This window comes from Trachymyrmex septentrionalis, unplaced genomic scaffold (assembly GCF_001594115.1).
Source record: "Trachymyrmex septentrionalis isolate Tsep2-gDNA-1 unplaced genomic scaffold, Tsep1.0 scaffold2, whole genome shotgun sequence".
Lineage (NCBI taxonomy): Eukaryota > Metazoa > Arthropoda > Insecta > Hymenoptera > Formicidae > Trachymyrmex > Trachymyrmex septentrionalis.
Window position 1 is genome coordinate 737,100 of NW_017305179.1, and position 12,379 is coordinate 749,478.

Here is a 12,379-nt window from a genome sequence, read left to right on the forward strand (position 1 = left end):
GCGGATACTTTTAGCTTCACAACAAAAAAAAAATTAATAAAAAATATCAATGTATGCTCATTTGATCGCATTTTTAAAAACGTACCAATAGATGGCCCACCCTGTATATATATATATATGTATAAAAATAATGTTATTAAAATCATTAACTTTTTTACGTTTCAGAGCGAGACGCAAAAATTAGACAGCATTTTAGAATCTAAAACTAATAGGGAAGAGTGGCAATTAGAATTAGAAAAAGTTCTACCTCGTTTGAAAGTGACTGTTAAGACAGGTATTGAATAATTTTTGAATGAAAATCAGTTAAATAAAACGAGCGTTATTGCATATTTAAATTTATCGTAGATTCAAGAGATTGGAGAGCGCATCTCGAGCAGATGAAACAATTGCGTATGAATATCGCAACTAATCTGAGCGGTACAAAGGCCCACTTGAACAAAATTTACACCGATATCGGGAGTACTTTAGACAAGATTAAGACTAGGGAAACTTATCTTAACAAGCAACTCGAACCGTCTTTAACAGACTATCGCTCATTGCAAGTGAGTTATTCAATTTTATATTTTTTAATATTATATTTTTATATTTAACTTAAATATTATTATATTATTAAGTTTGTTATGTTTTTATATTAAATTTTTTATACGTATTATTAAATTACACATACAGATAGTGACATGTCAATTATAATAATTAATCTAGGAAGAATTATCGAAAGTCAAAGAACAATATAGAGACGTTAGTGGTGGTGTTACCGAACGAACGCGTGTTCTTAATAAATTAGTGGAGGAGTTGGAACATGTGAAGAGAGAAATGGATGAGAGAGGCTCCAGCATGACTGATGGAAGTAAGTATAAATTTATTTCAAAACATTTAGAGTAGTAAATCTCACTCTTAAAGATTGAAAATTGAGCTACTCTTTTTTTTTAAACTGACTCAATTTTTACTCTTTGGAGTGAGATTCCACTCCAAAGAATTTAGAGAGTATAGATATCATTCGATACGAAGACGTGGTTGGAAAATATCTAATTTTTACTCTAAAATGTATATTTACAGCGCCGCTTATTAATATAAAGAAAATGATCACGAGGATGAAGAATGAAATCTCCGAGATGAATATTCGAATCGGCGTGTTGGAGTACAGCTTGATGTGCGCGAGAGTACGGGATCGAACACAGTTACGAGAGGATATGAACAGCACGAGTACCTCAGTAATAATTTAACGCACGTCGTACATCTTTATTATTTATGTTTGTATATTTCAATCTGTCCGACGTGTGATGTTACGTAGTCTAGTCTTGATTACATATTAGGTCTGCTTTTTGTGATTAGATTAGTATACACTTTTGAAACTTAAAGTATATGTTTGATATTTGACGAAAGCGAGAAAGAGAGTTCAAGTATAGTCCAGTTCCTTTTTAAAGGAATAAAAAAACAGACCTATTATATGTGCGTCATTACGGGTCCAATTACTCTGCCTCTAAAGAAGTTGCGATAACGCAACTACGTAGAACTGAAAAAAATCGCACCGCAGTGTGCACCTCTCATAAATGTGTGAAATTTCTGATTATGCAATTTATACGTTTGTACTTAGCTCATAATTGTCAATCAACACTGACACAGTATTTCAGTTAAATAAAAACGTTTTTTTGTTTTTTTTTTTTACATAACATTTCTTATCACTCTTGTCTTATCCGATTCGAAATATCCTTCAGCACTTTCCGTAACTATATTTTTCTTTTTTTTTCTGCGTATATCGCATTCGCAGCGATCAAGTTGTTGACTGTCTAGCTGATCGACACGTATATGTGTAAAAGTAACCCATGAACGAAAAAAAGAAGTGATAATGCGAGATCGCGGTGCTATCTCGCACGAATCTGCCGTCCATGGCGATTGTTCGCGCAATCGATGCAATTGCATATTCGCGCGTTGGTACTCGAGTCGAGTGTGTCAGACGTTCAGTGCAGGCGAGACGGGCGTAAAAAGTAGACTTGGACTCGAGAACAATAGGTATGTAAAAGAACTCTTTTGTTTTGATTAATGTACGATTTTACGCAATCCAGGAGCACGTGAATCTCTTATCAATTCTTTGTTCGTTAATATCGATATTATATCGATATGAGATAATATGAGATGATCGCCAAAATGATATAACAACCATCAAAGGTCTCTCGATTATCCATCGGGAAATCGATTGTTAAAATTAAATCACGGAAACATTCTTGTTTTGTTGGTCTGCAGATTGATTCGTGGTGGGCGCTTTTATCGTTTGCAAGCGGAAAAATTTTTCCTCGATGAGTGTTCGCAATTACGCGCTGTTAAAATAAAGTGTGACATTCGATATGTATTGGTATCAATGATAAAAATAATTCAACGAGACAATAACTGTCATTATTAGATGCTAGCATCGTCAATAACATAATTCATTGTTTTGCGGAGGCATAGATTTTGATTTAATTTTCTTTTTTTGAATATAGAGTTTACCCGGACAGGATCCCTCTTTTATAATCGAATTTATGAAATAATCGATTTTCGACAATGCATTTACTCGTTACGATTTTTTAGAAACTTTGAAGTTAAAAATAATTCCTTAAAAAATTCCAAGTTAAAAAAAAAGGTACGTGCTAAATCGTATGTAAGCGTGTCTGTAAGCGTGAATCACGATGGACGAAGCCTGAATCGTGTCGTTTCTCTATCTGTTCTTATGCAGGATGTGATAGCCTTCCATCGCATGTGTTCGAATCGCAATGCCACGCAATTACCGGAGCGATGTTTTCTCTTCGCTGCTTTCACTTTCACAATTTCTTCGCATTTTTGCACCCAATATATCGCTGTCGTGCGCGAAAGATTTACTAACATATTAAGTAAATTAAACAATACGACACAAATATTAAACAGTAACGAAATGTTTATAATAAACAAAATAATAAATATATACTAAAAACATTTTTGAATACATAAAACGATTTATTTTGTTGATATGCAACTAACAAAAACTTTTTTACTTCTTCATTTAAAAATTGTGTTGCTTGAAATATAGGAATATAAATAGCAATAAGTAATTCACAATTTCTATATAATTATCTTATTTATATGCTTATTTATATGTTATCTTTTGTCGAGTATATTTTGTACATATTATATGTTATGTAAAAAAAAATAAGTCACATTTCAACAAACTATATGTTTCAATACCAAAAGGAAACTGAATTTCAACATGCAAATGAATTATTTCAAATGTATATGTCCTTTTTACATTGGAAATATATGTAAATGAATTCAAAATTATACTTGACAAGAAAGAATGGGAGCACATCGATGAATCATAGAATGAAAAATTGATTTTGCCTTCCGTACATAATGATGCATAACATACATAATGACATTACAAATGAAAATGACTCATAATTATATGTAATATATATATATAAAACATAAACAAAGATTACATATTCTAAAATCATAAAAAAAACAAAGGAAGTTATAACAGCTTAATAAATTTCAGTAAAATTTCAGTAAAATGTTTTTTTTTTCTAAATTTATTAATTCACTTAAGTTTCCAAATATCATTTTTAAGAACCTGATTAAGTATATTAATCGATTTTTAAAGAATTTATGCTATTTTTCGACTTAAATTCAGATTTTCTCAGATTATTTCGTTATATAATGGTAATATAAAAAAATTTAAAGTCCTAAATAATATATTTTGATAATTTCTTTCGATACTTTCTTGAAGTAAATTACTCAGCACATTTGTTATGCAAATCTTTATCCTCTCAATTACACAAACTCTTGAAAGAAATATTCGATTGACTTTTTTTTTGTTTGATATATCAATTAAAAGTATTACAATCGGACACATTTTTATATTACAACTATCAAGCAATCTACAAGTATTTATTATTTCAAGTATCTCTCACGTCTGAAATTGCATGAATAAATCTGAACTTTGAGCGATAAAAGATAGACGTATTATTAATACGTATCATTTTGTCTCTTACTTGCAATTCCCGTTATTTGTTCGTTGAACGATTAGTCATTAGCTCGCCTCATCTAATGAATAAAAATCTGTAGGTTCTATTTATGCGTCGTGGTCATTGCATAGTCTGTGACTTTCCTACGTGGAAGCTGCATGTCGTATCTATCGTAATGATCGAGGGCATCGAGACTGTCGAGATGACCGTCTTAAAAGATGACACAAGTGTAAAGTAAGATGTACAGTTGCAGAAAAAGGGACATCGTTATGTGTTAAGAGACATCACGATTGGGATTGCATTAACAGTTGGTTATGGTTTATCGCTTATCTCGATGTAATTATCATCTCGATTAATCTTAATTCATCAAAGAGAGCAATACCTGCTTACAAGCTACTTGCAATCATTTCATCAATAGTGCGTAACACTATTGAAAAAATTTATTAAATATTAATACATATTTTTTTGAATATTACTAAGTGAACATTTACTTACAATAAATAAATTTTTACTTAATAAAGAATGGATAGTTTAATCAAATTAATGGTTTTAGTATCAAATAAATATTTACATTTAGTAAATATTTACTTTAGAACTATTCAAATAAATATTTATTAAAATTTAGTTTTTTTTTCAATGTATGAAATGTGGAAAAAAATCGCATACAAACTTTCGAGTTGCTCGAAGTTTTTTTCGTGGTTTTTGACCTTCAACTATACATATAATTATAAAAGTTATAAAACGTTATGTAACTAAGTTTTAAAACGTTAAAGTATAAAATCAACTTGCTCCTTATAACGACTGAATAGAATTTCAAAAATTTTTTACCTACAATTTAGAAAATTTCAGTACAGATTGTATAATTGTCTAAAATTTTTCACTTTGAATCTAAATGACTGTTGCTGTAGTCAAGAATTAATTAACGATCTTCTTGAGATCATACTTTGATCAATTTCGTTCGAAATCGTGCGTTTTTTATTTGTTTTTAATTCAATAAATATGTAAGATTATTAATTGCTGTTTTGCATTGCTTTTAATTCAGAGAGAAGTTCGAAAAATGTTGATCTCGATAGAGATTGCATAAACACGAGTTATCATGAAATAAAATTTCATCGTTTTATAGATGAAATCAAAGAAATATCTCGTGATTGCTTCGAAGATCTTATCTTAACTTGATAAAAGTAAAGCAACCTTTCGCTTCTTAACGATATTCAATTTTATCAGAATAAAGCACTTGAAATCTTACAATCATATTGTTGACATCATTTGCCTCATTTGTCATCACTGATTGATATTTTCAATCAGTGACTAGACTTTCTTTCAGCCCAACAGTTATTAATTCTGACATACGAATAAGTGTTGGGAAAAAATATAGAAACAATATTTTAGAGACTTGATTTCTGTAAATGGCAGATTTCCATTCTGTTCGTTGTGATTATTAATGTGAAAGTAAGCCGAGTAATTCGCGGTTGTACTTGAAACTAATTTCTCGTGAAGACGAAAGCGACCTGCTGTTATTACTTTTTCCTCGGATGCGAGATATTTATTTGGAGAGATCAAAATGGCTGAAGTACGAAAACCTAAAGCGCGCAGAAATGCAACCTCTACGCAAACGTCAATACGGTAAGAATTCTTCGAGTTAATGTAATCGGAGCCAGTAAATCTTGATAATAAAAATTAATGAATATTTTCACATTTATCTATTGATTCTTTGATTAAATTTCCTAAAATCTTCTCGAACGAAGAACCGTCACAAATTACACATATTGTAAATAAAAATATATCTAGAATATAATTTTTTTTCGATAACATTTTTTTAATTAAAAGGATTTCTAATGAGATTTTCGAATTTTTCCTCTAATGAGATATTTCTTTTTCCTCTAATCATTTAACTTTCTCATTATTGTCTCAATCTCTTCTTTCATTTTTTTACTTTTTCCTCACAATTTTGCTTCTAGCAGAAATAACGTATAAAATGAAGCATAACAAAATTTATTTATTTCATACATACTTGAGAGGAAGTGGAATGGAACACGAGGAAGTTAGTTATAATTACTTCAGAGAATAAACAGTACTGTGAAAGCTTCCGGCAAAATAGCAGAATAAAAAATTGGAATGTCGGGAATATTCCGACAGAAATCTAAAACTAAAAAATGTATTCAGGAAAATATGAGTTTATAGGCATATCTGATGCCTTCGAGGATTTCCGAATAAATTACATTGGAATGACAATAGATAAGTTTGTTTTAAGTTAGTGCGTGTTTTGTAGCCTTCATTTCAAACCTCTCATAATAATAATAATCAACGAATAGTGGCGGTTTTAAAATAACGTTCAAAACAAATAGAGCGTGCCAGTTGCCAGTCATCGCATACTGTTTATTCAGTAACATTTTCGCTTAAAAAATTCTGTAGAGTGCAACATAACGTTCAGTACTATTGTTATACAAAGACAAAATTCTTATAAAAAGCGTTTTAATAGAAAAGCGAATCGGAAAACTAATGAAAACTAGATGTGAAATAAAGAATTTACGATATTGAAATTTAAAATAAAATAATATATATAATACATTTTTTTTTAATTATAAAATGTAAAAGATATTTTATAAAACATATTTTTATAAAATAAAAAATATATGTAATAAATACATAAATTTCAATCTATACATATACTAACAAATAAAAATTTTTTTGTTTAGTTAGAACGTTAGAACTTTTCATATCGTAATAGGAAAATTTTTAATTAATATTAATGCAGTGATATTGACATATATATTTTACCTATGATTTGGATATAGCTCGCTCCATTATTTTGCTTTTCATTTTCATACATTTTTAGACTTGCTCTATCGAGTAGCAACGCCTGTATTTTCATTATCTTTATCTCTGTATTATTTATTCCCATGCTCGAGATTTAATAACATTAAGAATGTTTGGCTATATTAATGTGTGTGTTGTGGATGCCTTCCATTAATTAGTAATATAAGTATCGTTCTATCTTCTCGTTCTATCTCGTTATTGGAATGCAAAGAAAGTTAACGATATTTGTGTCGATTTATACATTACTATAAAGGCATTTAATTAATATCATCTCACATAGCATAGCGCAGCATCTGCGAAACAAATTCAAAAAGCACTTATGCAAGTGACGTAATATTACTTGTTTATTAAATTTTCAAATGAGTAAATACTACAAAAAACGATTTTACATAAAAATCAAGACAATAAAAAAATTAAACAACTTTTAAACCAATAAAAATGGTGCCCAAATTTTACGTAAAAATAAAGCAATTCATGGGAACTTTTCAGCGGAAGCACAAATTAACACAAAAGTCATTTTGTTTTTGTTTCTTACTGATTATTGAACATTAGGATTGAAGAACAGGATATGACTCTTGTGTCAATTTGTGTCTCTTGCTAGAAAGCTCCTTATGTCACTTTTATTTTTTTGGTAATTGAGTATGTTGTATGTTTTGAAATGTGACACATAAATCCTTAAAACAAATAATTTTGCTATGCAATGAGGTAACTGTCTCAATTACTGTGCCTGTCCCTATTAGTGTGCTTTTGTATTTCGATAAGTTATAAAGAAAACTAGCACAAATAAATAAGAAAAAGTATTTTTTTTTGTTAAGTTAAATTATTAAGTTAAATATTTGTAATTATTAGTTAAATATATTTGTTAAATTATTAATGCATACACGAAGATAATATTTTAATTTTTGAGTATTAAAATATTTTAAATATTTTTTAAAAGATATGAGGAATTTGTGTGAATCCAGTAATACGTAAGACAAGATTTTAACCTTGTCCCTATTAATGTGCCCTGTATTAGAGCTGAGAACGTTGTGTTATGTGAGTGTACTTTGAAATAAGTTGAAATAAAGATTTATGTAATATTAACATAAACAATTAGCTTAAATTTATTACCTGTTTTATATATGTTAAAATGAGTCAAATGTGAATAGGCACACAAATTGGAGGCACATTAATAGGGCCGCTTAGAGGACTTACTAATAGGAACAAAAACATGTTTTTTATTTTTGTCAAAAGCATTATAAAGTATTAATATTTTTTAGATTAAAGAAATATTGTAAGAAAAAGAAATAGTTGAAACTCCGATATTGATAGCAAGCAGATAAAGTTAAAGCTACAATATTTAATAATTAATTCGATAATAAGCAAATTGGCTAAAAGGCACATTAATAGGGACAGTTACCCTATAGATATATACTGCAATGCTGCTTTTTATACACAGACTAGAGTATCGACTGTATCGAGTGTAAAAAGTGTATCGTACCCTGTACTATGGTGTACTACGTGTAGTAAGGAAAAAAGAAAGCATAGAGAGACCCGCGTACGTCTTCCGATGATATATTATGAAATTTTCGTGCGAGACTGTGAAAAAATTGCGATCTTCCGTGATCGAGGTGCGCCGCTGCAGGCCCTTTAACGTGAGACAATTCGCCCTTTTGTCTCTTGTCCGTTCTCGATTCTTACCTAGATAAATAACGGTAAGATAGGTTAATCTATGCCAGATACATATATCAGATGAGACGTAATGTTGTAGCTTAATTTTGTCGCAAATGCTGTTTTTATAGAAACAAATAGATGTCGATAAAATCGTTGAAATCGCTTGTTTACGTTCTTTTGACATTCCGACTGATGTAACATATACACTGTGTTCACGAAGTCTCGCAGAGATCTTTTAACCGGTTCTTACGCGAGCTGGGCTGACGTGAGAACTATGCGTTTTCAGAAAGGGTCGTCTGATTTTAATTAAAACGTAATGAATAGAGCGTTGATTTTCACCAGTTTATAATTTTTGTTACTGCTACGTGCAACCGTTTAACTATCAGAGACTATTATGTATGACCACTTGGTACACTGCAATGTGTACGCCTACCAATATCTACTATCATACACAACATATGCGTTGTTCCGTGAATAACGTAACCAATAATTACACTGCTTATTTCGGTTGTGTAACAACGTCCATTTTATTGTTTGTAAGAATTTTTTAATGTAAGTTTTTTTTTATGTTTCTAATTAATTAAAATAAAATCTATAATATTTCTAATATATCGTAATCTGTGTTCATATTTCAAATATGTGTCATAATTCCAATTCTAATTTAAATAATTTTGTAGCAAAACTCTTGCCTGGTTTCCTGTAGATTTCTTATAGTCGAAACTGAGTTTTCCAACATAAAATTCTCTTTTTTTCTTACTCTCTAAAACTTTTGGAGTGAATCTCGTTCTTAAAGATTAAAAATTGAGCCACTCTTGTCCAAGATGTTCAATTTTCACTCTTTAGAGTGAAATTCTACTCCAAAGAATTCAGAAAGAAGGTTCATGACATTTTTGAAGTAACTGATTGTAATTTAAGTATATTATTCTAAAGTTCTGAAATTTATCTATTTTGCATTGTTTAACATCATTTTGTGATGCTAAATAGAATTTCTGCACATTCCAAACGACTTTGATTTTCTAATTATATAATTAAGAAATGCCATAATAATTGATTCAAATATGGCGAATGAAAATTCTCATATCATAGTAAAAGTTAAAAGAGAAATGATGATTAACGATTGTTTATTGCTTTCAGACCTATAGTTCCCGTAAAAATGGCGCGATCCTATAAAAAAGTTATAATCATCTCAATCGTCGGTTTAATAATCATGGTTCTTGGCATCATCACGGGATCACTTTGGATCACTGTGCTGTACGAATTGCTATTTACAAAGGTATATTCAAGAAGTAGAAAAATTTTACATCAATATATTTATGTTAAAAAGATTATATGTAATATATATGCATTTCTGTGCAGCTAATGACGTTAACGCAAACATCTTTCAATTTCAATATGTGGGTGGAAACTCCTGTTCCAATGTACTTGAAATTCTACATGTTCAATTGGACTAATCCACATGAGTTTTCGTCAGGTGTAAAACCACATTTTCAGGAAATGGGGCCTTACGTTTTTCGGTAACATTATTTTCATAAAAGTTCTATTACTCTAATGTCCGTTTCCATCAATGTAGATTAACTTTAATCTCGGTTCAACTTACTTTTCGTTTTTTTCTAATTCTAAAGATTAGAAATTGGTGGAAATGGGCATAAAAATCATGATGTTATATCAGATTTGTACGTGTCTCTTTTGCAGAGAGATCGATTACAAAGTGAATCGAGTATGGAATGAAAATGGAACCGTCACGTTTCAAAGGAAGAAAGTTTGGTTCTTTGAGCAATCTATGTCGAATGGAAATCTAACTGACCAAGTTACAAACATAAATCCGATAGTTGCGGTAAGGCAGAATTATTTGACGATCAATTGCACACTTTTTTGTATATTCAGTTGTTATATTAATTATTATATTGTGTATCCAATTCTAGACGGTTGCAACTGCGGTGAAAGATAAGTCTATGCTTATACGCAAGATAGTCAATGGAGTTATGGTGCGTTTAGGAGAGAAGCTAATATTAACTAAAAGCGTGAAGACGTTGATATTTGAAGGATTCAACGACTCGGTTTTGGAACTTGCGCGAAAGATGAATGTGACCGATTTACCTTATTCTAAATTTGCATGGTTCTACATGGTGAGTAGAACGAATCAAACGTGCATCAAGCAATGTGATCTCAAACGTAAAAATCATTTCTTTTTTTCTCACAGAGAAACGGCTCGGATACTTACGACGGCGTATTCAATATGTTAACTGGAGCAAATAATTTGTACGATATGGGAATGATAAAAGAATGGAATTACAGTAACCGGACAAATGATTATACGGGTTCTTGTAATATGATACATGGAACGTTGGGAGATTTTTGGCCACCTTTAGCGAACAATGACACGATACCTGTATTTGTTCCTGATATTTGCACGTAAGTGGTTATAAAAACATTATCATTTAAGTTAATATGAAAATTTACACTTAATTATATTACAATAAATGAAGCTTCAATTTAAATATTAATCCATTCATTTGCTGTTAACTCCCACTATTAGTTTTTATACAGAGAATATATCTTCGGCTTGTTTTTTTTAAGACGTAGCATTAAATCATAGACAAATTGGAGCACATGTATTCTTATTTTTTTCTATATAGATTACTCATATAAATATATAAACCTAAATGACACAAAGTTGATTTTAATTCTTTCAAAATCAAACTTGAATGGGAAGATAATGCATTAAAATTTACTTATTATTTAGATATGTGGATTTGCAATTCGTAGAAATAATAAAACTTGAAGGTATAACAGGACATAAGTATATTGGAACGAAAGATATGCTTGATAATGGTGAATCTGTACCTTCAAGACGATGTTTTTGTCCCAATGGAAATTGTGGACCCAGCGGAACATTAAATATTTCATCTTGCAAATTTGGAGCACCGGCTTTTGTTAGCATGCCACACTTTTATCTAGCCGATCCAAGTTATACAGAGAATATAACAGGAATGTCACCAAATAAACAAAAACACGAATTGGTGATTGTTTTGGAACCAGTAAGTACTTTTCATAAATTACAAATGCTATAAACAGAAAATATGCACCAAATATTATACGAAAGAAATTTTAAAGACTTCAGGTGTCCCACTTATGGTTAAGGCGCAACTGCAGTTAAACTTATTGCTGGAACCAGTGGCTGGTATGAGGTAAGTAGCAGACGAGCACAACACAAATAAATCATTAACAAAATAAAAACTTCATAAGGAGAAAAGAGAAATTGTTTAGAAGATCATGAAAATAAAAAAAAAGGAAATTCTTGGATTAACAAAATAATTTTATTTAATAGAATATGCAAAGCGTCGAAGTATCTATTTAAAATATCTTTCCATTAATACTTCACGTAGAAACTGAACTGAGTAAAAAAGTTTAAACTTTTAGAAAAGATGTTGTAATATATAAATATGTTAAGCTATTTCAATGCGCTATAATCTTTTTAATTTGATAACAGACAAGAAAATGTTTTGTTCAATTAATTTTCGATATTTCAGCATGTTTGAGAATATACAGAAGACTTACATTCCAATGCTGTGGTTTACTCAAGAAGCTAATCTAACTGCCGAATACTCAGGCAACGTTGAGTTACTTTTAATTCTTCCATCATTAGGTTCTGTAACCTTTTTTGGAATCGCGGGAATCGGAGTTCTAATATTCTTCATCGGAATCTTCATTTATATAAGACAGAGATGGCGAGGAGAGGAAGGTCAAGTATTGATATCTAAATACGATGGCGATGTTAGAACACGAGACGAAATGTAGTAATTATTTCCTTTTGTGAGCATGATTGTTACAAGTCGGACGCCGAGATTTAAATTTATTATGCGTTCGCATTACTTCTTGTATATGTTATAATTAAAACGTTAGAGGTTCTGTTTATGCTTTTCATCACTAATTTG

The 12,379-nt window shown here is 30.3% G+C and overlaps 3 protein-coding genes across 7 annotated transcripts in view; 2 read left to right on the forward strand and 1 right to left on the reverse strand.

The window, feature by feature from the left end:
- LOC108747429 (intraflagellar transport protein 57 homolog) overlaps positions 1 to 1,614 on the forward strand; it is a 3,372-nt gene extending 1,758 nt beyond the window's left edge. Inside the window, exons 5-8 of the mRNA XM_018484874.1 lie at positions 166 to 274; positions 346 to 542; positions 703 to 847; positions 1,057 to 1,614. Of these exons, the coding sequence (XP_018340376.1) occupies positions 166 to 274; positions 346 to 542; positions 703 to 847; positions 1,057 to 1,223 (618 nt within the window). The 3' untranslated portion in view covers positions 1,224 to 1,614. The remainder of the gene's footprint in view (positions 1 to 165; positions 275 to 345; positions 543 to 702; positions 848 to 1,056) is intronic.
- Positions 1 to 12,379, reverse strand: part of LOC108747425 (spermatogenesis-associated protein 5) — a 104,279-nt gene that overhangs the window by 43,743 nt on the left and 48,157 nt on the right. The window lies entirely within an intron of this gene.
- On the forward strand, positions 1,815 to 12,372 carry LOC108747427 (protein croquemort-like). 4 transcript variants are annotated; one of them, XM_018484869.1, is made up of 9 exons: positions 1,815 to 2,010; positions 9,579 to 9,717; positions 9,801 to 9,958; positions 10,137 to 10,278; positions 10,367 to 10,570; positions 10,645 to 10,856; positions 11,188 to 11,482; positions 11,559 to 11,632; positions 11,975 to 12,372. In XM_018484869.1, the coding sequence occupies exons 1-9, from the start codon at positions 1,847 to 1,849 to the stop codon at positions 12,240 to 12,242; spliced, it is 1,656 nt and encodes a 551-aa protein (XP_018340371.1). In that variant the 5' UTR covers positions 1,815 to 1,846; the 3' UTR covers positions 12,243 to 12,372. The 4 variants fall into 4 exon arrangements, with proteins under 4 accessions (XP_018340371.1, XP_018340374.1, XP_018340372.1 ...); XM_018484872.1 differs by having other exon boundaries at positions 1,941 to 2,006; positions 9,577 to 9,717; XM_018484870.1 differs by lacking the exon at positions 1,815 to 2,010 and adding an exon at positions 5,521 to 5,597.